Source organism: Hippocampus guttulatus, chromosome 9 (genome assembly GCF_054856545.1).
Source record: "Hippocampus guttulatus isolate MCC_2025c chromosome 9, RoL_Hgut_1.0, whole genome shotgun sequence".
Taxonomy (NCBI): domain Eukaryota; kingdom Metazoa; phylum Chordata; class Actinopteri; order Syngnathiformes; family Syngnathidae; genus Hippocampus; species Hippocampus guttulatus.
This window is the reverse complement of record NC_141269.1, coordinates 4,166,201-4,193,966: the sequence shown is the minus strand read 5'-3', so window position 1 is coordinate 4,193,966 and position 27,766 is coordinate 4,166,201. Positions and strand designations below refer to the sequence as shown.

At 42.5% G+C, this 27,766-nt stretch overlaps 1 protein-coding gene across 3 annotated transcripts in view; it reads right to left on the bottom strand.

The window, feature by feature from the left end:
• Positions 1 to 27,766, bottom strand: part of fam13a (family with sequence similarity 13 member A) — a 43,927-nt gene that overhangs the window by 14,002 nt on the left and 2,159 nt on the right. For all 3 annotated transcript variants that reach the window (XM_086119519.1, XM_086119520.1, XM_086119521.1), the window contains exons 2-14: positions 26,435 to 26,630; positions 24,372 to 24,581; positions 22,844 to 23,021; positions 22,366 to 22,504; positions 21,191 to 21,268; positions 18,400 to 18,599; positions 12,029 to 12,070; positions 10,297 to 10,338; positions 10,044 to 10,211; positions 8,695 to 8,887; positions 7,319 to 7,386; positions 7,092 to 7,134; positions 976 to 1,096 (exon numbers count right to left, since the gene is read on the bottom strand). In XM_086119519.1, coding sequence (XP_085975645.1) covers positions 976 to 1,096; positions 7,092 to 7,134; positions 7,319 to 7,386; positions 8,695 to 8,887; positions 10,044 to 10,211; positions 10,297 to 10,338; positions 12,029 to 12,070; positions 18,400 to 18,599; positions 21,191 to 21,268; positions 22,366 to 22,504; positions 22,844 to 23,021; positions 24,372 to 24,581; positions 26,435 to 26,630 — 1,678 coding nt within the window. The remainder of the gene's footprint in view (positions 1 to 975; positions 1,097 to 7,091; positions 7,135 to 7,318; positions 7,387 to 8,694; positions 8,888 to 10,043; positions 10,212 to 10,296; positions 10,339 to 12,028; positions 12,071 to 18,399; positions 18,600 to 21,190; positions 21,269 to 22,365; positions 22,505 to 22,843; positions 23,022 to 24,371; positions 24,582 to 26,434; positions 26,631 to 27,766) is intronic.

The following is a 27,766-nucleotide window of genomic DNA, read 5'->3' as shown; positions in this document are numbered from 1 at the left end:
AATATATAAAATACCTCTTAGATACATCAAAATACATCAAATGCATTTCAGAATCAGAATCATCTTTATTGGCCAAGTATGTAGAACACACAAGGAATTTGTCTCCGGTATTTTGGGAACCAATTTGGGAATTGGTTCCCAAAATGTCCTTGACTGAGTTGATATTCTCATGGTGAATAAGTGGTAAAATTCAGAAGGGCACGGTCTCCATTCGTTTCAATGCAAATTATTTGAATGTAAAATGTGGATGGTTTTAAAGTACTGAAGAGTTTGAGATACCCTGAATGAGGAGAATTTAAAAGTTGGAATGGTGTAAATAAGTAGATCAATATGGACGCCACAGAACTGCGAAAATGAGCTCGAGCATTCCCAACAAACGTTGGTTGGTTGCTCATCGACAGCCCATCGTGCAAAAGTGCACGTCCTCCTCTCAGCTCGCCACTAGAGAGCCCCCCACACAGCCTTCCTACTTATTGCCCCAACACACACACACACACGCACACACACACACGCACACACACACACACAAACCCCTTCCCAAGATGCTACTTAATTCAAGTGGACAGCTTTGCCAAACATATGCATCGCCTGCAAAACAGGGGTTTTAAACACGCGGCGTCACCAACCTGTTGCTCATTATTCCAATCCGCAAGCGAGTCAAACCAGTCTTGGAAGCATAGCGAGCGCAATACCCGGAGGTGTTCAAAATAAATACGGTAAAAGAAATAAATAATTACAATACGACCGATTTTCCCCCCCAGTAAGCATGCAGATCACGTGACTTGAAGAGACCACAAAACTAGAGTGGAAACGTGCATAGGCGATATGTAAACACCAAAACTATTCCGCATTACTACACATGCTTCTGAAGATCATTGCCAACTTAAATCCTGCAGGGTTTTTTTTTCGGGAGCCAACCAGCACGCGAGCGAGTGGCATGGAACGCTATCAGAGCGCGTTTCGTCCTTTCCTCACCTCCCCAGTTGCTGTCCAGGCGGGGCACGTCATCGCAGCTCGCCTTGTCCCGCTCGGGATCGAAAACCTCCCCGCCGCCGCAGGCCACGACGGGCGACTCCTGGATCTTCATCCTTAGCGTCTGCAGAACCATTAGAGAGGGGCGAAGAGACAAGAAGCGCTCGGTTTGAGCTCGGATTTCCTAGTGGACGCGCACACAGTGTTCTTAAAAGCTCGCTGCGGAAAGGGGGGGGGGGGGCGACGCGGCTCGCCATTGGCCGCCAGGGGGCCAGCCAAAACATACGCCCATCTGTTTGCGGCTGCGGTGGGAGAGAGTGGGAGGGTTCTTCCACACCCACGACTTGTTTGTCTCGCAACGGCAGCCGCGGGGAGGAGGGGTGCCGAAGGGAAGTCGGGGGAGAAAAAAGAAAAAGGGAGACAGTTTGTGAGCCAGCACACGTAGGCTGACGGGCGTTTTTTTAATTTTTTTTTTTTTATCAGGACAAACATTCGTCTCAGATAAGAAGCATTTACACTAGAGCTCCTCCATCTTGGCTCCCACGTTTTCATACCGACACTCTGCTCGAAATACTTGCAAAAGTAGCTCATTTTGGATCGGTCAATTCATTTATTTCCGTATTATTGAAACCCAACTTCAACGGTGGACAGATGGAAATGGATGCTGGGGAAGATTCGCTCATCTTTTCACCGGATTGGGCCCATAAAATCGCTTGCTACTCCAGGAGTTGGAAAAAGGTCTGAAAGGTTTTCCAAACAGTGCAGTGACAAATAGTTGCTAATCTTTGGAAAGCTGTCCCAACTAGTCACCATCTGTAGTCCGCAAACACTTTCCTAAACATCCACGCAATGTCTCCAAGCATCGCGAAATGTTGCTCATGACAGAGGCGACCTCCTAATTTTTGCCAACATTCGGCAGAGTTCAACATTTGCTAGCCTCGCAAACATTCGCTGTTCAGTGAGATGCCACCTTCAGGGGCGGAATGACAAAAGGTTTGCAGGTGTCAAAACAGGTACAAACGCGACTGTTCACACAAACAGATGTGGGAGCAGATCTACTAACGGGGGCGCATGCGGGATTCTGAATGCCAAACACGCAACAATGGCGGGTATAAATCCGCATTGCTGTGTGTAACCATGACAAGGTGTGGAGAACGGTTCTTCTCCACTTGTGTAAACATACTTGAAATGCCAATATATATATATATATATATGCCAATATATATAGCAACATATTGTAAAGTTGTTCATCTGTGGGAAGGAGTGGAAGGTTTTAGACTGGCCAAATAAGTCTCCAGACTTAAACCCTGTCGAGTATGTTTTTTTAACCAGCTAAATAAGGGACTAAAAGAAACCTTGGAATGGATCACAAGACTACAAAAGTTTGGTGGAGAAAAGTAACAGGAAAGGAATCGGCAAAGTTGTTCCAATACTTTCGGAGGGAAGTGCAATCGGGAAAGCAACGCACGCAGTGAGCTAGACGTGCATTTAGAGCGTGTCCACTCCGCACTTAACTGATAGCGTACCATTTCCTCTGTCTCTGGGTGTGGGACTGGCTATTTTTAGGGAAAAACAAGATGAGGGCACAGCGCGACAGGAGCTCCCTAAATGTCACAGGCTACTTACTGGAAGGGTCGCATTTGGATCCCGTTACCCGTTGTCGTACTTGGGAACCACACAAGCTGTTCTGGGATCCTGATTTGAATTCCCCACCATCGTATAAAATTAAATACAGACCACATTGTCGGGCAGTGTTTGAAAGTCAAGGCTCATATTTTACATCGGGGGGGGGGGGGGGGGGATACACAAGTTGAACCGCATATTCTGCCACATGGTGGCAAGTGTTTTATGCATAACATACAGTCTGCGATTACGCCTGTCATCATTTTTAAAAATGTGGATGTGCAGCAATTCCCCAAATAAATGCATTTAAATGAATATTTTATTCACTGACAAAGACGACGAATATGAAGGACATTTTCAGTAATTAAAATTAATTTTAGTTTGTGTTATGAACGTAAGATGTTTGTTTGTTTGTTTTTTGATGAGCATTTTCATTTTTTTATTTCTCGAACAATTTTTTTTTCAATTTTAGAACTGGATTAGTTATTTTGCTAGTTATCTCAAAACTATAATAACTGTAATTAGCCTACTTTACGTTGAACCAGCTAGCAATAGCATAAACCACACAGTGCGCCACCTCCTCCATTTTTCTGTATGTGGCTCTCAGTGGGGAATTTTTTTTTTTGAAACATTCCTATTTTACACACACATGGCTCCCTGGCTCTGTGAGAACTCTAACACTACGCCAGCAGGCGGAGAATGGATAATAGTAATGGTCGACTTTGCGCACCCCACATTCCGTGTATGTTTCCACAGAAGAACGACACTGGGGGGGGAGTTGGAAAAATGCCAACTTCGACAAGAGTGTCAAAGAGACTCATGTTTAGCACTGTCCGTTTTACCCTGCTGTTGTACCAGCTGGGCTTCTCCCAATGACGTAATGCTGCTTTCGGGGCAAATGCGTTTGTGCGTGTGTGTGTGTGTGAGTGTGTGTGCGGCTACAACATCTGCGCTCACGTTAATCCCAGTTGATACTCCTCAGAGAATCCTGCATTTTGCACCTCTCTGTAATCCCATCATGATTATTCAACAAAGTCAATCATTGTCATCTGATAAAGCGTCCTGCATAGAAAGCAACGAGAAAAGGTTTCAAGAAGAAGGAGCAAACTGCCGTTTATTGATGTCGCTCAAGCTTTTTGACGTATCACTGCCTCCAAGCAGCAAGATGACGCGTTAAAGCCTCACGGGGGCTGTGTGGGTTTTAATTGCGCACAATCAAGGGAGCGAGGCGCCGTTCGCTTCATTAGCAGGCGCTAATGAAATTGTTGTTGTGTGGGAATCGTGTGTCATACCCCAAAGAAAAGCCCCGTGTTGCTGCTCAAGTTAATTTTGTCTGAGCAACTCAATGGCAAATAGTCATCGGTAATCCGGTGAAAAATAAATATTGGAGCTACTCCTCGAGAAAAAAAAACTTCCCACAGAATTGCCCATCTAATTGCTTTTGGAATAAATTTGTTGTAAAAAGATTATAGGAATCCAGTATTTCATTCATCACATGACAATTTGCCTCCTGGAAAGTATTTTCCAACCTAATTTCAATTCTAAAAATCCATTTACAGTACTGCTTTCTTATGGAATATCCACATTTATGGTGATTGTGAATATGGGCATTTTGGTTGCTGTAATCCTCAAATTTATAATCATTATATACAGTATAAAGGAAAAAAATTATCCAAATAAAATTTTTCATTATTTAATGAAAAAAAATATCAGTGAACTAATTTGTATTTGGTTCATCCATCCATTATTTTTGAATATAATGGATGGATGGATGAAAAATAGTTTAAAACAAAACATAAAGGGGGATTTTGGACGGAATGCATTATGGTTGTCTCCGAACTTTAATTTGTTTTCAAATAAATAATTTATTATGTTTTTGTTGGTTTATAAAAATGACAGAAACAAATACACCTTTTTTGTAACAAAAAAAATCTTAAATAGTATTTTGAACATATTGATAATGTCATTTTATTTAAATAGGACATTTCTAATTATATTGCCATACAGCGCCATAGCTGTATTGGTCTCTAAAGTTGTGCCGGTATAAAGCCAACAAAAAAAGTCAGTAAATTGCGTTCTAAAAACATTTTTATAAAAATACGAAATGCTTCTCCACACCAACAGGTGGCGTCAATCTGCATTCATTCAGATTTGAAAAAACAGAAGAAGATTGGAATTACAAGACAAGTGGGAAAACGAAGAGTTTAAAAAAATGGGGGTAACACTTGGAACCTGATAAGATGTAACTTTCTATTGTAACCAAACTACCAAAAGTTAATATTCAAATAAAACGATGAATGACGACTGGCATCTAAATGGAATGTTTACCAACAGTTGGCCTCTCCATAATGAGACAATGTTTATTGTGGTTTGTTGCTAGTTCCCGGTCCACTTTGACATGAAAGGTGCAAAGCATTGTGGGAGTGCCTCTTTGATGAGAAGGGCCACTTTGACGCTTGTAATTGTTGTGTGATTCGGTGTAACCCTGTAACACGACACCAAACAGCTGCAGAGACTTGATAAGGTCGTCTGTTGGCCTCGTGCCCTCCCATGCCCCATAACAATTATGTCGTCGCCCGTAATCTCCCGTAAACCTGCTGCCTACAAAAACAACTTACTTTGACCGGGGTGAGGTCGAACGCCGCACCGATTGTAGCATTCACAAACCATCAAACATCCATTTATTCATTTTCTATCCCCAAGTTGGGCTTTCAGAATATGTGGCGCGCCAGTTAAAAAAAAAAAGTGCAGCAGGTTGCAAACTGCTCCTGGGTCAGATTTTGGATAATCCTGCTGTTAAGGAATGCCGAAAAGGCGGGGCAGACTCTTCTCCTTTCCCTTTTTGTGGAATTCAATTATACAAAATTTTTGATTGTGGTTGTTTTACTGGCGCTTTAGTAAGCAGGCACTTTTAAATGATATGACATAAGTGCAAATGATTTTGCAAACCACGAAGCTGCGGCGCGCGGATACCCGGTTTTGAGAAGCGGCGATCGAATTATCGGATTGTGGATGCCGTGTTGCTGTGTAACTGGGGTTGGTGTAAAAGGCCTGATCTTTCGTGACGTCTTTGATGTGGCAATTTTGCAGTTTCCGTTCAAAAGAAGCTAAACAGAAGCCGCCATAGTTCACACTGCCTGCGAGTTGCAGCACAATACTGCTTTGCAGGGCTCTGTGTGAAAGGAAAGCTGTTCAATCTCGGTTCTTCTATTACGACGATGATCATGCAAATTTGCGGAATCTCGGGCTGTCACGAGTACGGTAAAAAGCTGACAACATGAGGTCACAACGCACTTTTACATAGCCTGTGAAAGCTGGCATTTTCCCACCATTTTTCTTCGGGAAAGCTGTCATGCGTTCATCTTCGTGGACCTTTGTGTCAATGAGGCTAAAATTGAGTCCCATTTGGAGCAAACATTTTTTCGCATTTTTTTTTTTTTGCATGTTGCTGTTTGATATCCAACATCGACTGGTGGGGTCAGGGGGTGTGGTTATTTAGCGCAGCAATTTTTCATCTTCAGAAGTAGTGTCGGTGTCGTAATAGAGGCAGGACACTACCTGTGTGTAGGGGAATACTGGAAAGGCAGGTCATGTTGTGGCAATGTCTCGCTACGCTAGGCTTTGATGCGTTCATTTTACCGGATCTGTGTGTGGACGAGGCTAAAAATACATTTCCACTGCCTGTAAATGCCAGGATTTTCCCTCCCTGTTTACCGTTAACTTTGGCACACACAACTATTGTACCGGTGTTCATCAATATGCATTGTCCTTTCCAAATAACAACAACATAAAAACATACAGAGTGTACGGGAATTCTCGAAAGGCGGAATGATGCCGATTGTAGGTCATGGTCCTGTAATACAGTATTCCACTTCGCTGGGTGCTGTGTCAAAGGCAAAAATAGATAAATATTGCTTTTGCAGTTACAGTTTGCCCTGTTCATTTTCCGATTTTAATTGTTGTTGTTGTTGTTTTTGGAAACATTATCCGACCCCAGCATTGACACAGAATATGGGGCCAAAGTCGACCTGGCAATGCACCCCACAAAGAGAGTGTCAGAGACCTGCCGGGGCCAGGGTGTAAAGTTTTAACACGTGCATTGAAAGCATGATTGCTTTTTTTACGGTTATGACTTTGATGCATAAATCGCTGTATAGATTTTACAGGATCTCTGTAAGAATAAGCCTCTTTGAATTTCTCTCACTGTCGTTGCTCTGTGTTAAAGACATCGACATGGTATCAGGGGCACCACCCTGACGCGGGCTTCCCTCACCTTACTGTGTTAAAAGTGACAGTCAATGACATATGTCACAACATCGCTGTGTGAACGCGACAATGTCCACCTTGGCTGAGTTCTGATTAAAAGGCACCGGTGGATAAATGCCAGATTTTCTTTTATGGTTCTGATGCAGTCATAACTCTGACTGAGATCATCGGGCCTCTTTTTTTTTTTTTTTTCTCCATCAGCGTGGCAGAAAGCGAGAGCGCGTTCGTACCTGGGAGGGAGAAGGAAGGTCATCTTTTCTTGAGGCGTCATTCCTGGAAAATGTGACGGAAAAAAAAATATGTTGATGTCAGATTCTGTCCAGCGGATCAGTGTACTGTATAAACACAGCTCTGCCGAGATCTGCAGGTGGCAGCCACATGCTCGTCAACCAAAAACAAGCTTCTACAGGATATTGACATGACATCACATTTTCAAAGAAAAATTGGAGGCACTCACCTTTTCTTATAGGGCTCCATGTGGCTCGGCCTGGTTCTCTCAAAGGTTGCCGACATGCCTGCAGACTCCTTCGATGGGAAAACAAAATTCTCATTATGAGGACCTTTACTTCAAGCCATTATGACATCACTGCCCATGTCACCTGGACTGCTTGAATAAAAAACAAAAAAAACATATGGACACAAAAGTAAAAAAATGCTTAGGGCACCTTAAATCATAAATATATACTGTAGATAAATAAATATAAATATATAGTCCATAAATCATTGGCATGGAGTCCCGGTAGAGGCACGCCGATTCAACCAAAACACTACATAAGGGAAGGAAAATAATAAGGGGTCATTAAAATTACATATTTACAAGGTCAAAATGAAAACTTTAGTTTTGTGAACCAACTGCCAGCTCAGATCTCAGAGGAAGTATAGTATTGATAGTATAGATAGATAGATATAATACACTTGCTATGTACAGCATAGGAAGCAGAAGATTTGCATACAGAATTATCAGGCCAAATCTTTTGGGCCTTTTTCCTCCACCGTGGGGGAAATACGAATGTTGCTAACATTAGGAGCACCATTTTTGCCAATATTTTTATTGGAAAAATAATTGCTAGAGGGGTGGGAAAACATTGCTAACTAGGCAAGAGTGCATACACAAGCTCTTGCTAGCTACCTTGCTTGTACTAGCATCCACACATAGCGCATAAAACACACAACTTTCAAAATAAAGGCACCGCATATTTGGCATTTTAGTTTGAATTCAGGGTCACTGTGAGAGACTGGCAGAGAATGGGGGCGAGCCGATTGTGGCCCCCGGGCCATACTTGGCCCACATCTATTCTAAATTGTCCATAGGTGTGTATGTGAGAGTTAATGCCTCGTTGTCTATGAGCTCTGTTATTGGCTGGTGACCAGCCCAGTCTGTACACCGCCTCCGGCCCAACGTCAGCTGGGAGAGGTACCAGTTCACCTGTAACCCTAATGAGGATAAGCACTACAAATAAATGGATGGATGGATATTTAAGGCCTAATAATTGTCCTTCCCACTGTAGTGAATTAGATCTATGAGGCCTACTCGAGACACTACAGGCTATGCTGCTTATAAGTCTTCAAAAGGATTACTAATTCTATTTGATTGATTTGTATTTTCGACCGAACAGTCTTTTTCACATGTTGACTTTACTACTGTGATATTGTATGTTAGAGACCAAAGATCAAAGACCCACTGTGAAATGTTTTCGGTCAGATTTTGCATCTTTGTATGAGCAGGGATGGTTCGACTCCTTATATAATACCAAAGGAAAAAAAAAACTTCCTGTTTTTAATAGATTGTGTAACCTAAGACAGTACAATGACCAGTAATTAAGGAAAACTCACTGCGTGTGCGTCCTGGTTGAGCTGCACCAGCGTCGGGTTGTGTTTCCACTTCCTGGATTTGGGTGCTCGCACCACCTGAGCACCCTGCCCACTGCGTGAGCCTACATAAACGCAGCCCACGTCCTCTCTCAGGCTTCTAACACAGCTGCTCCCGCTTGCTAATGTTGGGATGTTCTCCTTGTTGGTGTCCGTTCTGTGAGGAGAATGAAAGAGGTCTACATTGCGTGCGCTCTGGTATTTGTGAAGCTCAATGTGGAGTTACTAGCACGCATTTTATAGCCTTTGTGTTGTTTAGCATTCCGAGCTAATTCTGTTTACCGTCCACATGTCGTATTGACATTTGCTGCAGTCGGTGCTTGATGCACTCGTCTCCTCCCGGTCAACAGTATCTCCACCAGGTGTCCATCAACAAGGATTTATCTTATTAGAGCGGTGACGTCACTTGTCCCAATGGACGCAATGAGAAGAGACTAGTGGATGTGCCATTGGTGACCGTTAATTTCACTGAGGCGCGGTTAGTTTGACAGGAAACAATCCTCGAAAACCTAGCTTTGGGCACTTGGTGACATTATGTCACATGCTCAACATGTTTCTAGTTGCCTGGATAAGGATTCAAGCTTTACGAGCGCAATTATCTAAACTAGAGATAGACCAGCATGTTTTTTTCAGGGCCGATGCCGATTATGAGCAACCAAGGAGGCTGATGACTGATATTTTTATTTATTGGTTGTAAAATGGAAAATATTCCACAGTAGGAACTATTTATGTGCAATTAAGTATGTGTTTGGTGAACATCTTTTCAGGTTTACAACTTGTTAAAAGTTGTTTTTTTTTAATCTTTCACAATAAATAATGGACAGAAACAGCCACCTATTGTGATTTTTATGCCGAAAGACAAGAATTTGTAAATGGATTGTGATGCTTGGGCTAACGCGTCTGCTTGCACCGTTTTTTGAGCTTTTCAGAAGATGAGGACTTTGATGGATTTGTGGATGAGGACTGATCCAAAAAAAAATTAACGCAAGTACATTGTTAAATAATTCAATAAAGCACAAATTCCGTTTTCCTCCCGCTGCCTTTTTAAAAACTATGCTGGCGTCCATGCAAGCTACCGTTTTTTTTTTTTTAGGCCACTAAAGTCTTCGTTAATTTAAAAAAAAGGTCCCAGCATTTTGGCTCTGTTTGAGTGCCTAAATTATAAAGTTTTAAAATCATTTCATATCGGATGTCGGAATTTAAAAAAAAATGCAGATGCTGATATCCTTTAAAATGTCAAATATCCATCCCTAATCCATAGCTATCTATTTAAAAAAAGACAGTGTCGGTGCATCAAATCCTCGTTGCCGTACCGGCTTCTGTCTAGTTGTCCGGCGCTGTCGTCGTGCTGCTCTCTGCGGTGACGTCGTCGCTGCCTCGCCGTTAGAAGCTGCCGCGGGGTCAGCTCTCCGACATCTGATGCCCGATGGCCATCAAAGAGGTGCTGCTTGACTGTGGAACGGATGGTCTTGTCCAGGATTCTGTTCAGAGGGGAATCACCATACCGTAACGTTCCCCAGAGGAAAGTATAAAGTAATGCATGTGCTCGGACAAGATATGACTTACTTGACGGCATCAGGCGAGCGAACTACGGGAGAGCCGTGAGGACTAAAAGGAGGAAAAGAAGGAGCGAATGAAGCCGAGTTTATGCAGGACAAACTGAGAAATACTCAACCTCCTCCACCGTGGCTCCTTATACATCCATTTCTGTCAGTCCTGTAATGATGATTTGGATTTTGTGCTTTTTTAAAAAAATTTGATTCAGTATGATGAATGGATCTTGAATGCTATTGCTCACGTTGTACGCAGTCAGTCTGTTTACAAAAAAAAGGCAAAGAAAGAGCTTCAACAATCATCATCGAAAAGTTGACATGCTTGATTTGCTTTCGCGGGCCACACAAAATGATATATCGGGCCAGATCTGGCCCCTGGGCCTTGACTTTGGCGTAGGATGTTCCAATTTTAGTTACAATGGGGGGTTTTTTTCGGTTGCCAAAACATTAATAATGTTTCTCGGAATGTGAGGGCACACAACACACCGATAAGTCTTACATAACACACATGTCGGGTGACTTGTGAAAAATATTCCACAATCATCAGCGTTTACAAGAAAAAGCACAAGAAGGGAGCGACCGGATTCAATGTGACTGTGACAGATTCTGGCTACGTCTTACCAATATATATCAGCAATCCAATAAACACTGACCCCTTTAAAAAATAATAATAATAATGATAAATCCATGATAACAGACATCAAAATGCCGACTCGCTAAGAATAGTTCAGCCATTGACAACGCTGGGTGAAAGCAACGTAAACAGGTTAATGGTTTACCAATGTTGATTTAACCTTTGACCCTTAATTGCTGTGAAGTGTCGAGATTAAACCCCCCCTCAGCCTTGCGTATGTAACCTTTAGGTAGTCTATCGTGCACTGTAAACAATGCTTTGCTTTGCCCTTGAGTGAGAGCTAAAAATGCAAGTTGAATGAGAGCGTAGGAAAGTCGTTGTTTGATCAGGCTGGGTATTGTGTAACCGGGGCCATCCGCTCCTCTGCTTATCCCGCGTTACACCTCGGTTTGCTTAATAGCCAGGACCCTCAAAGGTTGCGCTCAACCACTCATTGCAGGAATAACACAATTAACTGGTGGGCAAAAGTTAAAGTAACTATTTGACTGTTGAAGTGTGTGTGGAGATCAGTGCAAGGAGTCTTATTCGGGGACGTTGTGCGAGTGAACGAGGGATGGAGTGAACGACATACAACCGTTTGTATGTTAGCAGGCTACGCTCTAGTTCGTGTTGGGATTAGTGGGCCAGACCAGTTTGCATTCTTAAGGCCAGGGGAACCATTCCATCATGACTCAAACGTGGTGGGGAAAAAAAACAACAACAAAAAAGTCAATCCAACCAACATGACTTAATCTGTCTCGTAAAATCAGCGAGTATTTTTTTTCAAGGGGAGGTGATGACCATGGGAGTCGTGAGTGCATGTGGAATACCGCCGATAATTACAGGCAGTCAATAAAGTGGAATTTGTGTCACTGATGAGATGAAATAATTTGTCAGGTTTGAACACAAAGCCCACGTAAAAATCAATATCGCAGATGCTAATAAGTTCAACTGAAAGGGTCATCTTGACATTGACAAATCTGCTTTGAGGTCAGCATGTTGCCGTTTGGTGTTTTGCTGTTGTACCTGTGAAATTTGTGCTCTGGTGGGAACGTGTTTTTTTTGGGGGGGGGGGGGGGTGCATGCGTCCCATGACAATGACACTGTTAATAAGTTTTCCGACAGGGCTTACCTCATGTAGAAAGGAGATATTGGCCTCTCATCTTCCTGGGCGCTAAAACATAAAAGACAAATAGAATCGGTTAGTTTTGCTGTGACTGGAAGCTGTCTGGGTTGATTACGGTGAGCCTACACAGTGCTGCTGGTGCCGGCTGGATTGAAGCCAGGCAAGCAGTGCATGGTTAAATTATGCAACTACTTGAGCGCCACGGCCAGGGCACGTCGAGCTTGTTGCTTAACATTTTCGTAGCTGATCACCGGCAGGAGGAAATGTCATAATCGCTCGCATTGTTTCTCCAAAAAGCTGACTTGAATGCTGTGTTTACTTCCTTGAAAAGTCACAAGGGGCAAAATAACACTGAACACAAACCAGTGCAGGACTCAACGGATCACCTTATCAAATTAGCTGATGGCATTGCCTTGTAATGCCAAAAGTGAGAAAAGTACCACGTAATCAATCAATCAATCAATGTCGAAGTTTACTGTGGGTATTTTTATTTATTTATTTATTTTCACTCTTCATCAATTTTGTAAGATCCACAACATATTTGTGAAGTCATCAATAACCGTACCCCTTTTTAAAATTTTATTTTCATATTTTACTTACTGCTCAAACCCAAACACCCCTTATTTCATGCACTGAAATAACGGCCAATACTGAGGTCAATGGTGCTGCTGCCATGTATCGGGTTTAATTAGGAGCAGGAAACAGAAAATCAATGTTCAAATAACCATAAGCCTTATGGCATCACACCAAGTTTCAGAGATTTTATTTTTCCTTGCATGGGCTTTGATTTGAGTGTTACCCTGATGTGTTTTTGGTACGTGACTGGCCACCATGCGTCCTCCCGTAAGGGGCAGGCGGGCAGCACATTGAACATTCAAAACAAAGGACTTAGGTTTCTAGTTGGGCAGAGAGCAAAATGGGCCAAAGTTCAGAAGTCTTTGGGAACAACACAAAGCGTAAGAGACATGGCCCATTCCTTTAGGATTTTAGATTTTTATTTTTTAAAATTGTACTGCCGCTCCCGTGTTCCGCGCCGGTGTTTTCACAGTCTGGCAAGCGTATTAAAATATGAGCTGTCGTTGCTGTCGTGCATTGCAAAATAGAGGAAATCCAGCTTACCCACTACCTTACTGTTGGGATAACAACATACTTTGTGGGGCTGCACAGAAACAATTTGGTAATTCCAGCTGGATGGCAAATTACCCAGAACGAGCCAGGCCATCGAAAGTTGCTGCTGTTTTGTACTTTGACTTTAGCTTCACGAAACATGCAAAATTCTTTGTTGTCTACAAAACACATATTGTCGGCTCATTAGCACAATTACCGAAGTCATTTTTCAATTTTGGGGGAAAACGAGAAATCATTGTTGTTGTATTCTACCACTGATCACTTTAGCTCTGCTTGATACTTTGCACATTGTCTCACAGTTGTCACTGGGTGGTACCACCGCACTACGGTTCACTTATGTTACGAAATGTCCTTCCATACCTATTTGTCATGTCCTTGTTTATGATGATAATAATGCAGCGTGTTATACCGGAGACAAATTCGTTGTGTGTTTTACATACTTGGCCAATAAAGATGATTCTGATTGTGATTCTGATTGGGTCTTGTTCCTTTCACTTACTTGTTCACCCATCTGGTTACAAAAAAAGAAAAATAAAATAGCAATGTGTGTTCTAAAAATTCTTCTCTGTCTTACCAAAATATTGAATAATGACAAAGGCAATGATGCTACATGGCCAACGATTCACTCAGATTGACTAAAGCCACGAGTTTGTTAACTGATGGCTAAAGTTGTCTTCAGTGCTTCAAAGCACCGACACTAAACAGAGACTCAATTGTTTACGAAAATATGTACGCTCACGTTTGTTCAAGAGCTTAAAATGTCTCCAGCGTTAACACAAACGCATTCAGTTTGTTGAAGATTCAATTGTCCAGGATTTTTACAAAAACAACGTTTAAATGAATAAATAATATACTATAAATTAGGGTCTGACCGACGAATCGGGCGATAGTGGCTCGTTTACAAACAGCCTTAGTAGTCGTATTTACTTGACCAATTTTATTTTATTAAGATTATTTTCACACAATAACATTACAACATAACACAAAGATAGTGACATTGATTCACTGAAACGCCCCCCCCGCCCCGCCCAGCAATAAAGGCAGATTTTTTTGCCAATTTTTCTGTGTGCTGTAAAGTTAAATACTATCGGACAAAGTACTGTGAACAGACAAATGTGCTGCCCGAAGACGACTTGGATAGGATCCAGCACGCCCGCGACCCTACTGAGGATAAACGGGTTAAAAAAAATGGATGGATAATAATAACTTATCTGCACTTTAATCAGTTATCGTAATTTTATCCTGCCAAATATCGGAATTGACATCGGCCTCAAAAAAATCCATATGTCAGGCCCTAAACTACACGTTAAGTTTATTGATAACTGTTTTTCGTTGAAGAAAAACACATATGGTTGACACATTGAAGACTGTAAATCATCTTCAATGTTTCACAAAACATTGACAATGTTATCTTGTTATCAAAACGTATGTTCGTTTTTTTTTTTGTTTTTTTTGAAGAGTCCAATGTGTCTTCCATTACAAAAACATTTTTTCGGTGTTGTGCAAAACATACTCTAGGGGTTTGTGGTACTCACTAAATAAATACATTAAGTTTGTGGAAGACTAAATTGTCTTTGGTGTTACATTAGGTTCACCGAAAAAAAAGTGTACTTTAGGAAAGAGGAAATTTTCCAACTCCGTTTTCAGTGCAGTCAGATGGGGGGGCGGATAAGTCTTCCCTTGACAACCTTGCCAGCAACGCCATCGCCACTCACCCTCGCACCTCAGTGCGACTTTCCTCACTCCCACCCAGCTCCAAAGGCACTTCTGAGAACGCGTCAATTGCATAACGGCCATCCCGCGGACCACTGCAACCGCACACAAAAGCCAGCATGCATCGCCCCGCATGCGACCGGGAGCGCGGTAGGTTCACATGACGTGGCTATGTTGGCTCACGTGCGGTCAGTGAGCGTGGTGTCATATTTCGGGTGGAGGTGAGACCGACAAGCCATTTACCAAGAATGTGTTCAGGCCCACAATACGCTAAATTTAAACACTAAACTTATGAGGCTTTACATCCAGCAAGTTTTTGGACTTGATCTGCTCTGGTCATGACCTTTTTTACGAGAAGATTCAACTTCCTGGATGTTATATGCTTGAGAAAGGAGGAAGTTAAGCGGCCGTTGTAATTCCTGATCTTTCGGCGTGGACAGCACACAGCACGACTACTTCACTATCAATAGCGGAACAGCATTTTATGTGCAGTTTATGAAGAAAATAAGTTTTGCTTTTCCAATCTATCTAGGTAGCTCCTTCAGCCAGAGACTGTTACACCCGCGCTGCAAGAAGGAGAGATACAGACGCTCGTTCCTACCAACTGCTGTCAGGCTGCTGAATAAAAAATAGCAACAATAATATTTAATAATTGAATGATGTGGAAAACAACTGTAAATACCACTGCGATTTATCCATTTTGTATTTATATTGCACTTAATTGGACGGTGTTTGTTTGTTTTTTCTTCTTCTTTCTGCCTACATTCTTGCTGCTGCAGGCTGTAAATTTCCCCAGTGTGGGACTAATAAAGGATAGCTTATCTTATCTTATCTTATCAATACATTTACAATACGTTTAAAAAGTGTGTTTTACAATACGTTTAAAAAGTGTGTTTTACAATACGTTTAAAAAGTGTGTTTTGATATGTTTACAGGTCATTGAAGGGATAAAACTGTTTATCCATCCATCCATTTTCAGATTCGCTTTTCCTCACAAGGGTCGCGGGGCGTGCCGGAGCCTATCCCAGCTGTCTTAGGGCAGTAGACGGGGGACACCCTGAACCAATTGCCACCTAATCGCAAGGCACACAGAAACAAACAACCATTTGCGCTCACATTCACACCTAGGGACAAATTAGCATGTCAATGAACCTGCCAGGCATGTTTTGGAATGTGGGAGGAAACCGGAGTACACGGGGAAAACTACTCTGTGTCCCGACTTCAAGTCGAAGAAACCCTAGTATTGATTTTCAGGGATATTCTGTTCAACTCGATACGCGTGATGTCGCCACGGTCAGACTCTTTGGGAACGTGCTTGTTGTCGGCACTCCGCTTGGACCACTGTTCAATCAGTCTCAAGAGAGCTGAGGCTTTAAATGCTTGAGGGCAGTTGGTTTCAAATGTAATATTGATTATTGAGGCTGAGTGATGTCATGGCAAAGCGAAGACTTCTCAGAAGCCTCTTGCAGAGAGATCCTAATTGACACACTGTAATTAAGTGTCAGGTGCATTTTATACAGAGCCACTCGAACGTAACAACTGGCGGACTGCGGGGGTGGCCCTCAATTAATTAAATTTAAAAAATATATACACACACTGCAGTGGACAAACAAATACTCACGGTTTGGTAGCCACTTATTTCCAGATTTTCTTTCCAAGTTTGTTGTTGTCCCCCCCCCCAAAAAAAAAGTGTTTCACTCAGTCCCTATCCTACGCAAATGTTGGGGTTCCACTATATAATTTGAAGATGTAATATCCCCATTCATTACACAATGGAAGTCATGGCTTAGATGCGCAAGCAGTCCATCTTATCATGCCCAATACAATACATGGATTTTGTTTTTGGGGGGGAGGGGCAAATTTGAAATTACATACAGGACTAATATAAGTACCTCAATAATATTAAAATTTTGAGTGAGTTGATTTTTGTAGGGGAAAAAAATGAAACAAGTTCTTGCACTTCATGTTGGTTTGCTGTTCAGCAGTTTTCTGCCATCCTTGAATGGTCATTTTTATGCACACGAGTTAAAATGGCTTTTTTGCCATAGAGCTGGTTAGGAAGTGCATGGTCTGATGTGGTCCCTCATTAGCATTGATGAAAAATTGTGGCCCCTTCCATCGTTTAAGTGGCCCATCCATGACATATAAAATAGTTGTCGTGCTGTGAGAACCACTTTGTACTTGATGTCATATTTGAGAGGGTCTGTCCTTTCAACACATCAGGGTGGGAGAAATATGGGTCAAGTTTTAAATTTCACACCCTGGTTGCAGAATCTTTCCAATCACTTTTCACACGAGTTTGGTCGCCACCTTAGAATGCAGTAAATTCACAGGTTGTCTTCGTCTCCATTATGCGGTTCTGTCTGCATGTTTAAAAAGGGACTTTATGTGCCTAACTTCTGAAGCTACTTCCACACGTGTTTTTCAAAGACAGCTTCCCCCCCCCCCCACATCACTTTTGTGTCTAAAACGTATGGCCATAGCACGAGGAGATGAAGTCACCCAGTCTATTTCCCTGATTCTGAGGTAGTCCCAATGCAAGTAAATCAATAGCCCCTTTGACACAGCCCATCAAAGCCGTCTCTTTCCACCGCGTTGCAGTTCTGCGTGAAAGGCACTGACACGGACTCAGTTTCAGATGCTTATAATAGGCTTGTGTGCATGCCTCAGGCTCAAGGCCGTGGGGCTTAGGCTTTAGATTCCTGATTACTGTCAAACACTCACCTTTCACCCCATGCCCCCTACAGTCAATATTAAAACAGCACAACTTTGAAGAGGTGCTGCGAGGCCTTCTGAAAACTGCACCACATTTCTGTCGATCACGCCGTTCGCGCTTGTCAGACTACCAGATAGTCTGACAACACTACAAGTCTGTCAGCAACAAGACTCATCTCAAAAACCGGATGTGCTAGATAAAAAAAAATAAAATAAAAAAAATGAAAGACAATTTGGAAATCTGTGTCAGAAATATGTTCAGAGACACATTAGGCCATCTTTGATTTAAACTTGCTTTTGACCAGTAACAATATATTTGATACCCAAATCCAAGAATCACAGATTTTATGCGTTTCACAACATAAAATATAAATCGTCTAAAAATTTTAAAAAGTATATCTGTTATATATTTTTTATCTTAAACATTATTTGTCGTGGGCGGCCCGGTGCGCCAGTGGTTAGCGCGTCGACCTCACAGTGCAGAGGTCGTGGGTTCGATCCCGGCTCCGGCCGCCCTGTGTGGAGTTTGCATGTTCTCCCCGGGCCTGCGTGGGTTTTCTCCGGGTATTCCGGTTTCCTCCCACATTCCAAAAACATGCGTGGCAGGCTGATTGAACACTCAAAGTTGTCCCGAGGTGTGAGTGTGGGCGTGAATGGTTGTTCGTCTCTGTGTGCCCTGCGATTGGCTGGCAAACGGTTCAGGGTGTGACAGGCTCCAGCACCCACCGCGATCCTTGCGGATCGGAAAATGGATGGATAGATGGGGTATTTGTAGTATTATTTGTATCCTACGGAAAACATGTTGTGTACCATCATCTTACCTAACATCCAGGTTGCCATGGAAACAGGCAGAGACTGGGGTATCTCCGCGAGTCATCGCCATGACCTCGGCGGGGCTGGCGCTCCTTAAAGGCACCACTATCGGTGCGCCGAGAGCCCCCCGGCCGTGGGGCATTGACGCCGGGCGGCCGGCACAGGTGGGCGCTTGGAGGGCATCCCCGTCAGTTTTGGCGTTCCTCACCTGTTTTATACGACCACAAGAGAAAAGTGACGGGAAAGGCGAGTCACTATGTGAGGCCAGTGATATGCCGTTGATATTTGTGTGCTGCCCATCTGATATCACACGCGCAGGTTACAATAAAACGTGCATTCAAGGATTGCCGCAGAGGGCGGCAAGTAATTAAAGACGCAGGTGAAACCATAAAACAAATCAATGAATGAAAAAAAAAAGTCTGATTGATATTTAGTTTACCGTGCCGACCCGGAGCGGGTAGAGTTGGAATGACCCGCCGATTGTGTTCTCGGCGGAGAATTGTAACCCGACTGCGGCCATGTTGCGACATCGACCCCTCTGCATCATCAAGCACGGCGAAATGTCCGTTCTAATGTGGGACTCGGACACGAGATGCTTCTGATGTCATGGCCAACGTCAGCCGTGGAAGCGCTTGATGCGGTGGGTTTAGTCAAAAGCCAATTATCAGCAGGGCATCGTTGAATGCCTCCCATCGACCCAATCCTAGTCACCTAGTGGCTGAATTTTTGTAATTAGTGCTGCTGCTGCTGCTTCCTTCAGCTTGACCTGCTACCCGAGTCCAATTCTTCCTGGCTGCGGGATTGATTCTTCTAAATATGTCATTCACAGAAAACCAGTGATTGACCACCCACTGGCACCCATCGTTATCTGGTGCTGCAACATCGACACTCTCAATAGAATTTTATTTTTTTTACCTAGTTTGAACCACTGCGGTACTAGACATATAGCCACTTAAAGAGGTCACGACAATTGAGACAATTTGGATGCACTTTGTTGTTCTATCCTGAACAAAGAACATCCCCCCCAATACTTTTAGGATAATTTTTAAGTCATAATTTGAACCTATCTGGTTACCCTTTTTTACTATAATAAATGGGATTATTTTTATACTAAAAAGAAAATATTTAGACAAAACAAAGAAATGAAAAAAAAAATCAATAAAATACAAAGGATATCAAACTATGACAAACATATTTTTGTCACGGGGGCATCCTAGTTAGGGTTTCTTTCGGAAGGCCATTAGGACTACGAACCAAAACAAATATATGATCGCCTCATATTACACTTACACAACAAATTGATGAATAACTAGTTTTCAGACATCCGTCAAAACTGTTTGTTCAAATATTATTACATTAATTATAAAAAAGGTATTGGGAACCCCAAAATGCTTACATTATCTCAACATTTCCAATTTTGGAATTTTAGCAAGAAAAACATGAAGTCGATGCATATAATTTGCTTTGTCGGGCCACATAAAATGATGTTGCGGTCCTGCCTTGATTTTGCCACCTGTGACCTAAGAGGTGCCCGATACACTCTTCCAGTTGAGTAAATAAACACTCCCATGCCACTAGATGAGGAAGTAAAATACAATAGGTCATAAAAATGACTGCTTGTGTTTACTTAAAGAAATACTGTATATTCCTAACGACGACCTCAACTTAATGGTAGGGCATCGCAAATCAGAGGATGTTCAGATCATTAGCACTGATATGTCTGTGTGCGTGTGCGTGTGTGTGTGTGCACGCACGTGTGTGTGTGTGTCAGTGCTGATCGCAAACAGCAATGATATGAAAAGATATTTTTTTATTGCCTGGAAATCACTCACGGGTATGTTTGGCCTTGAGTGCGAGACACAGCTTTTATGAAGTAAGTTAATGAGTGATGCTTAATGAGCTCATCAATCATTAAGGAGGTCAAAGCCAGCAATTTCTGGGATTCAACTGTATCCAGTGTCATCTTTTTCCTTATTTTAACATATGCGCCTGAAGTTGTCCAAGTCCTGACTTTTCTGACTCTCAAAGTCACACCAGTGGGGTTTCGAACCATAGGAGGACTGACTGTGTTTTGCTTTTTCTTTGGCTTTTGGGGAGGGGGATTTGTGCTTGGCAATGGAATCCGCCGGATGCGCCAACTTCAGATTATTTCACTGCCAAGGAGCGCAACTCCCGAAAGTCCATGAAGTGCTGCCTCAGCAAGGGAAAATCCTCGTATTGTCTTTTCAGGCTCTTGCTTTTATTCCTCCTCACTCGATATTTTTTCTTAACAAATTTTGCATTTCATAGTCATGATTCTGCAATAGTGCAGGCAAGGTCACTCATTGTCACGAGACAGGACCGCCCCCTCAAAACAGGCCAAGATAAAAAAATATATATTCTTGATTCTTGAGGTGACAAAACAACATGGCACCCATTCTGAATTGTGAAAAAACCCCACCTGTCTCTTTAACAACATTCCCTTTTCAAAAAGGTTTTACGGCGAGCTTGAAATGGGTGATTTCTCATTGCACTTGGGGAATTTTTTTTTACCCCAAGCAAAATGGAAGAATGTGTCAAAGCTCCCTGCTCTCTTTCAGTTAAAGTGTTGTTTTGCTTCCTACTGCCAAACACTTCCATCAATCATGTGACCATCATCCGATTAAGCCTGATACATAACGATAATGTGTTTATGGGCGGCAAGGCAGGGGGAAAAAAAACTTCAGATAAGAAAGCAGGAAACACTGTAGCTCTTGGAAAGGAATAGAAGCAAATGAGTGGTAAAGCCCTGAAATGAATGAGATGTACAGTATATTGTACCTTCCTCTTCCGTGTCTTCTCAGGTATGCTGCTGTTGGCTTGGCATGGAGGTTCTGCATCATTACCGGTATGTGCAACCTGTGTGTGTGTGGGGGGGGACAAAAAAAAAACAGATTAAAATTTTATATCAAAATGTGAAATGAATCAAAAATATTTTTCCCCACTTGTATTTTTATTTGAAGTTATGTTTGAAAAAATTGTCTAATCAAAATGTAATGTAAGTATTCTAGGTGTGAATTCTAAAATTAAAACTGGACTTTACACCGATCTGATCAAGTGGATTGGAATCGATCGACATTGTGCATTTTATGCAAAATCGCTGATCCACTGTAGCGTCATAATTCGTCCGCTCTATCAATGATGTCATCGATCTGATCCATGAAATAACCTCCTGATCGCCGATCAACCCACAAAACCTTGATTTCGAACCTAATTAACATATACATTGATATATATTAAAATATTGAACTGTATTTCTATGAAGCACCCTCAAGTAAGTCATTCAAATGTTTGAAACACTGGGTCATGTGAGAATAACCTTCCCCTGCCGGAGTCAGCTGATAACATCTGCAAAGCCGCAAGCGCATGCAGTAAAACAGCTTTTCCATAAACAGGTCCGCCCGCGTCACTATAATCGCGCCGCACGCGTCACATGGTCGGTGTTAGAAGGGCCTATGTGAGGGAATTTGAAGGGCGCACGGACCTGGAGATGTCGGCAGAAAACAACAATGCTAAAGCCTTCCGGATACTCTGGTGATGACGCATGCATTGTATGGAAAATCACTAATTAGACCACCCATTTCAGAATCCGTCTTGAAGAGGTCCACTGTCCTCCAAGAGAAAGCTTGAGGATCACGCATTTTGAGGTTTTCCACAGTATATATATTAAAATGGATGTTTTTAAGATGGGTGGTTTGTTCTGGTTGTTTCCTGCAGGCCAAACAAGGCGATCAATAGACATGGAAGACGCAGGCCTCCCGTGACAAGACGTCCGCCACCCACAATCAATACAGCAATCGATTTTTCACCCGCGGTTACGTAAGTGGCTGTCCATACGCCGCCTTGCTGGGTAATTAGTCCGGGAGTGATGTCATAGGTCATATGCTTGAAGGGGCATCAGATGCTGTCAGCTGTACTGCTCTCAACAGAAACAAAAACAACAAATCAGCACGTACCTTCAACGGGATGACGTCATCTTCTATTTCTTCATCTTTTTTGTCGACTTCAAATACGCTGCTGTAGTTCTGGATGAACCGGACTAGGATCTTGTTGCAGACGTTCTGCTCGTTGAGGGCCTCGAACGTGGGAGCCACGCTGGATGTCAGGGAGGGGGAGAAAAAAAAGACGTTAATAAACATGGTCAAACATGGACACACGACATTGTGGAGGGACCACATGTCAGCGCCGATGTGGTCGGAACGTTTGTCAAATGGGAAAGAGAATTTCAAATACATGCAGGGGAGAGGGGGGCAATGACCATTGATGACCCTGTAAAAATGAACTGAAAACAGGCAAATTTCAATAGTCTACAATTTTTGAAATGGAAAAATAATGAGTAGTTTTAATAGTATATCTCTGTTATTTCTCAATTCTGTCCCCCACCCCAAAAATGATTTCTATCCATGATCGGTTTACACAAAAATAATCACTCACTGGAAGATACTCGGTCCAAATACCGTGGCGAGGTTGTGGGCGTTCATCCGGTTGTCCTGCTGGTTACTCTCCACCAGTGTGAGAAAGTGACACAGGTAACGCAGCAGGCTCAGGTGGTCGCCCGGTAACTGCTTCAGATGCTCCCTCAGGCCTGGGCAGGAGGTCTCGTCGCCGCACTCTAAGGAAACACAAATGACGTTAAGGTATGTGCTACTCATTACAATGTGGGACAAACTAAATTTTTATTGAAAATGTTACAGTACTTCAACGGAATTTCGGACGCTGTAATACTCACAGAGAGTGGGTACTTGATCATACTTTGTATTGTTTCCAATGTAAACCGACTGCAGGGACCCTGCATGCCCACCGTGGAGGTCTCTGGTTCCACTTGTTTATCTCCAATATGGAAGTCCAAATGTCACTTCATACATAAAGTATGTCAATGGGCCTAATCGGAATGGGGATCTGCAGGCCGTTTCAAACAGTGTGATCTGACCACTAATCTCCCTGGGGCCTTGACATGTGTGCCCCAGAGGCTCACGTAACCTTAATCCAGGGAACAAGACTCATTGTGTGACATGTTTATTCTGCAGTCTTTTCTTCAGTCCCTTAAAAAAAACAAAATAAAAATAGTTTTCCCCCCAAATGCGGCAGGCATGGGAAGATGGCTCTTGTCCATTCATAAATTGTGCCGAGTCGCATAGGTGAGCATTCATGTGCTGCTAAGAGCCTGCAAATATGTTGATCCTACTGTATTACTCGAGAAACACAATCGTGTCAGAGTTGGATAAACATACGCATGGAGGTTCATACCCAACTTGTCCAATGACACACATACTGTATACTGTAGTCAGGTGCGCATCTTCATGTGTGTGTGTGTGTGTGTGTGCGTGCGTGTGTGTGCGTGCGAGAGAGACCGGGAAGCCCTATTGTTCATTCAGATGACTAAATTACTCGTACTTTAATTTAATGGATCATTATACAATAATAAACTATTTAGAATTAAGGGGTTGGGGCCTTGTAATGTAGACATACTTTTTAATATTCCGAAAGAAAAAAAAGGGTTGTGTGAAAAAAAAATGTATTCAAGTCATAAAGTGTTATTATCCAAGCTTACTGCTAAAAAAAAAACTGTAAAATGCAAAAAAATAAATATATATATATATCACACACACACACACAATTCATATATGTGTGTAAACATAGTAACATTTTCTAATACATATTTTTTAACAACTTTCTTAAATTTTAACCTGTAGAACTGAGACAAAAAAACTAAAAATATATAGACAGAAATCAAATAAACACAAAAAAATATTTAAACTGACAATTTTTTAGTTTTAATACATCTAACAAATGTTTGGCTATGAATTGAAAAGAAATCAACGGAAGAAAAACTAAAAGGGTAATTAACTAGAATTCCACAGTTATAGAAGACCACAATGTCGACTTCTCTCGTCTTGTTGTGTCTGATATGTCTGCAATGAATTGAAGCCCACCAAACAAATCAAGCACATCTTCCCCTCACCTTGGTAGTAATGCACCATTGCTTTTTGGACGGCAGGCTCCACCAGGCCTTGGGGGAGGTCCCTCAGGTACCTTTTGAGCAGGCTCGCCACCGTGCACGTGTCCGCGTCGCTGCCGATGTCGGCGTCCCGATCGCTCTCCAGGTGCTGCCGCAGGGCCTCCACTGCACGCACGTTGCCGTTCACCCGGAACAAGCCCTCCTGCTGCAGTGCTGCGAGGAGGTCACAGCCATGACTGTTTTCTTTTACTGACATCTAGTGGTCAAACATAAACAGTAGACTACAACGTTGCCTTAAAAAACATGGTTGCTTCCGTCCGTAGTGTGCCTCGGGTCATTGTCCATCTGCAGTGTGAAGCACCAAATAAAAGCTTCTGAAGCGTTGGGCTGAACATGAGCAGAGAATTTCCAGAAAGACTTCAAAATTGATCCTGCTGCTTTTCTCAGCAGTTACATCAGAAATAAATCTCGGAAAGGGAACCTGTTCCAATGGCAGACGATTCTCCGATTGCTTTTGGCCCTTTAAAAAGCGAGAAGCTCACGTACAAACTGCTTCAAGTGTTTCAAGGTTCCCCCGATTTGGATGCAAACACGAGCATCAAATGAAAGCGGAAAGTTTGCATTTAAGCCCATCATGTTCAAATCCATCATGGTGGTGTTTCGAGCCAAAAAGACGAGGGTTGTCAGTATCCCAATATTTATGGAAGTGACTGTAAACCCCTTATTAGGTGTCAAAATGTCAGTAATTGTTAAACATAAAGGCATTATCAGGTATCAGGTATAGGTATTGGCAAATACTGAAAGGTTCAGTACTTATACTTGCCGTGGTTTTTTTTGGTAATTTTTACGACAGCCTGAGATTTATTCATGTTTCACTTTCGCCACAACAAATGAGAATGTCACGGTTGTTTTAACTTTTTTAACATTAAATACTTCATGTATTACATGTTTTTATTCCACTTTAATATGATTTTTCTAATACTTTGATTGTTTCAAATGTTACTCAACCATGGAATCCTTTTATCTTCACATAGCAAGTGCAACTACCAGTACCGCCATCATAATTTGAGAAATGTACCGCAACTCACCCGGACATTCAAAATTTAGTTCAACGCAAGTGCGCACGGCAAGAAAGCCGCAGGTCCGCCTGGGCAGGAATGCTGATTTCAAATTAATTCACCTTGCTCCTCGTCATTTATTTAATTATTTAGACTCATATGACTCCCATTTCCAAATCCGCATCGGCGCTCCGCGCTAACGCTCCTTTCTTCTCATCGTCGGCTCCTCAAGACTTACATCCATCCAGTCGCAGACCGTTCAACAGCACCGATCTCTCCGCTGAACAAAGCGAGGCTGTGAAAAATGCTGCCCATTACAGGCGCAAGACACAAGCGCCGCGGGACTGTCCAGCAACGACAGTCAAATGGCGCCGACATTCCTCCCAGTCATTATGTGTTGTGTTATTTTTGTTATTTTGACTTCAAAATGGCGCCGCGAGAGTGGCTGCCTTTCCAGCAGATCCTATATTTTGTTGTTCTACTTCTTCCTTTCATAACTTTGCTGCTGTGAATTGGGAATTTCTCCATTGCGAGACTAATAAAGGTTTTCTTATCTTATCTTATTTCAATTGACTCCTCTTTACTTTTGACTTGAGATGAAGACTCATTAGAAAGAATGTGTTTGCGAAGGGGTGACTTTTCAGCAGATTTTTGACGCCCCCTGGAGTCCACGGCGCCCTTTGCATTTGCCTATATCACCTAATGGGAGAGCAGGCCCCGTAGAGAACGCATAACGAAAGATTGCCGGTCAAACGTTTCGTACGGTAACAACTCAAATTGAAGTAAATCAATAAACTGCCTATCATATTAAATCCTGGTTCATTTGCTTTTATTTTAGAGTCAATTTCCCATCATTGTGATTGTGAATGGGTTGTCTGACTATAGTTGAATGACGACCGGTCCAGGGCGTACCGCTCAAAGTCAACTGGCATAGACTCCAGCATGCCGCCACCCTCGTGAGGACACGTCACACTGAAACTAGATGAATGGGTAGTGTTCGAGCCTCACCGTGCTCGCGTAGGTGCTCCACCATCTTGCGCACGACCAGGGGCACGCCGTCCTCCGTCAAGCCCCTTTCCACCAGCTCGGGCAGGGGTGCCCCGAACAACCGATTGTGCTTGGCCGCCACCGAGCGTGGTCTCATCACGGGTATCTGCACCATCTTCTTTATGTCCTCCTTGACCTGCACCGCTGCCTCGTTGTGCTGCGCAGAGAACAACGGTTAATCAAGAAGAAGCTAGTCGTCGCCATGTTGCACCCGCGTGCCGGTAAGAGGAGACCAGGGAGAAGCGTTGCTACGACACATCTCGGATTACCATGCAACACCTCAAATGTGCTGCACACACAGACACCTAAAGCGGAGTCCTCGAGGGAGGTGAAAGATGTTGAAAGCACGCAGAAGTGGCTGAATGTCTCATGAGGGGTTCGTTTCGCTTGCAAGATTTGCTTTGTTTGGAATGACAGGTCCTTAACAACAAATTTCATTTCATGTATCCAAGGCTAAAAAGAAAGGTTGTGATCTAGATTTATGTGTAATAAATAACACCAGTGTTACTTGTGTACAACTGCTGTAAATGGTTTGAGTACATCAAGGTAAAAACAATTATTAAAATATCAGCCATTTTATTTTCACCTTGATTTCCGCACCAAATAAATGTGCAGAAATTTCAAATCAGCTTTTTCATGCTGTAATTATGGGTGTATATGGGTAGAATTTTGTCGGGAAAATTGAATTTATTCCCTCCTGAAATCGTCTGCAGGCTAACAAAATGTGAACATACTCTCCGGATGCAGTGTACAATATAAAGACGCCATCAAAGAAGCATCGCTGAGCACGTTAGCTGCATTCAACAGCTGCTATGATGTCCATCTTGGCTCATATCATGCCTGTGTGCAAACACACTTTACAAGCGCACCACTCACGTTTGTTTACATTAGCACTGCAAGGAGCGAACTCTTAGCCAATTTATTTTTCGCTACGCGTGTTGTTCGCGGCAACATGGAACTGATGCGCCATGTTTTAAACTACAGACTTTGATGTTAAGATTCAAGTGTATACATGTATGAAATACTTGAGAGCAGTTATTGTGCTAATTACGTTTTCTGAAATGCAGTTAGTGCTGACTCTCAAGATGATTATTTTGATTTTTAAAGATACTGACTGCTTACTCCTAATATGATTATTTTATTTGGAATGTTATTTTTTTAAGTGGTGTTATCGTTGACTCCCAATATGATGATTTGATTTGTATTTAGACTTTTGGGGGCGGTTATCGAAATGTTATTAATTCATTTCAATTTCACAATATTATTTCATATTGTTGTGTACACACGTTATTT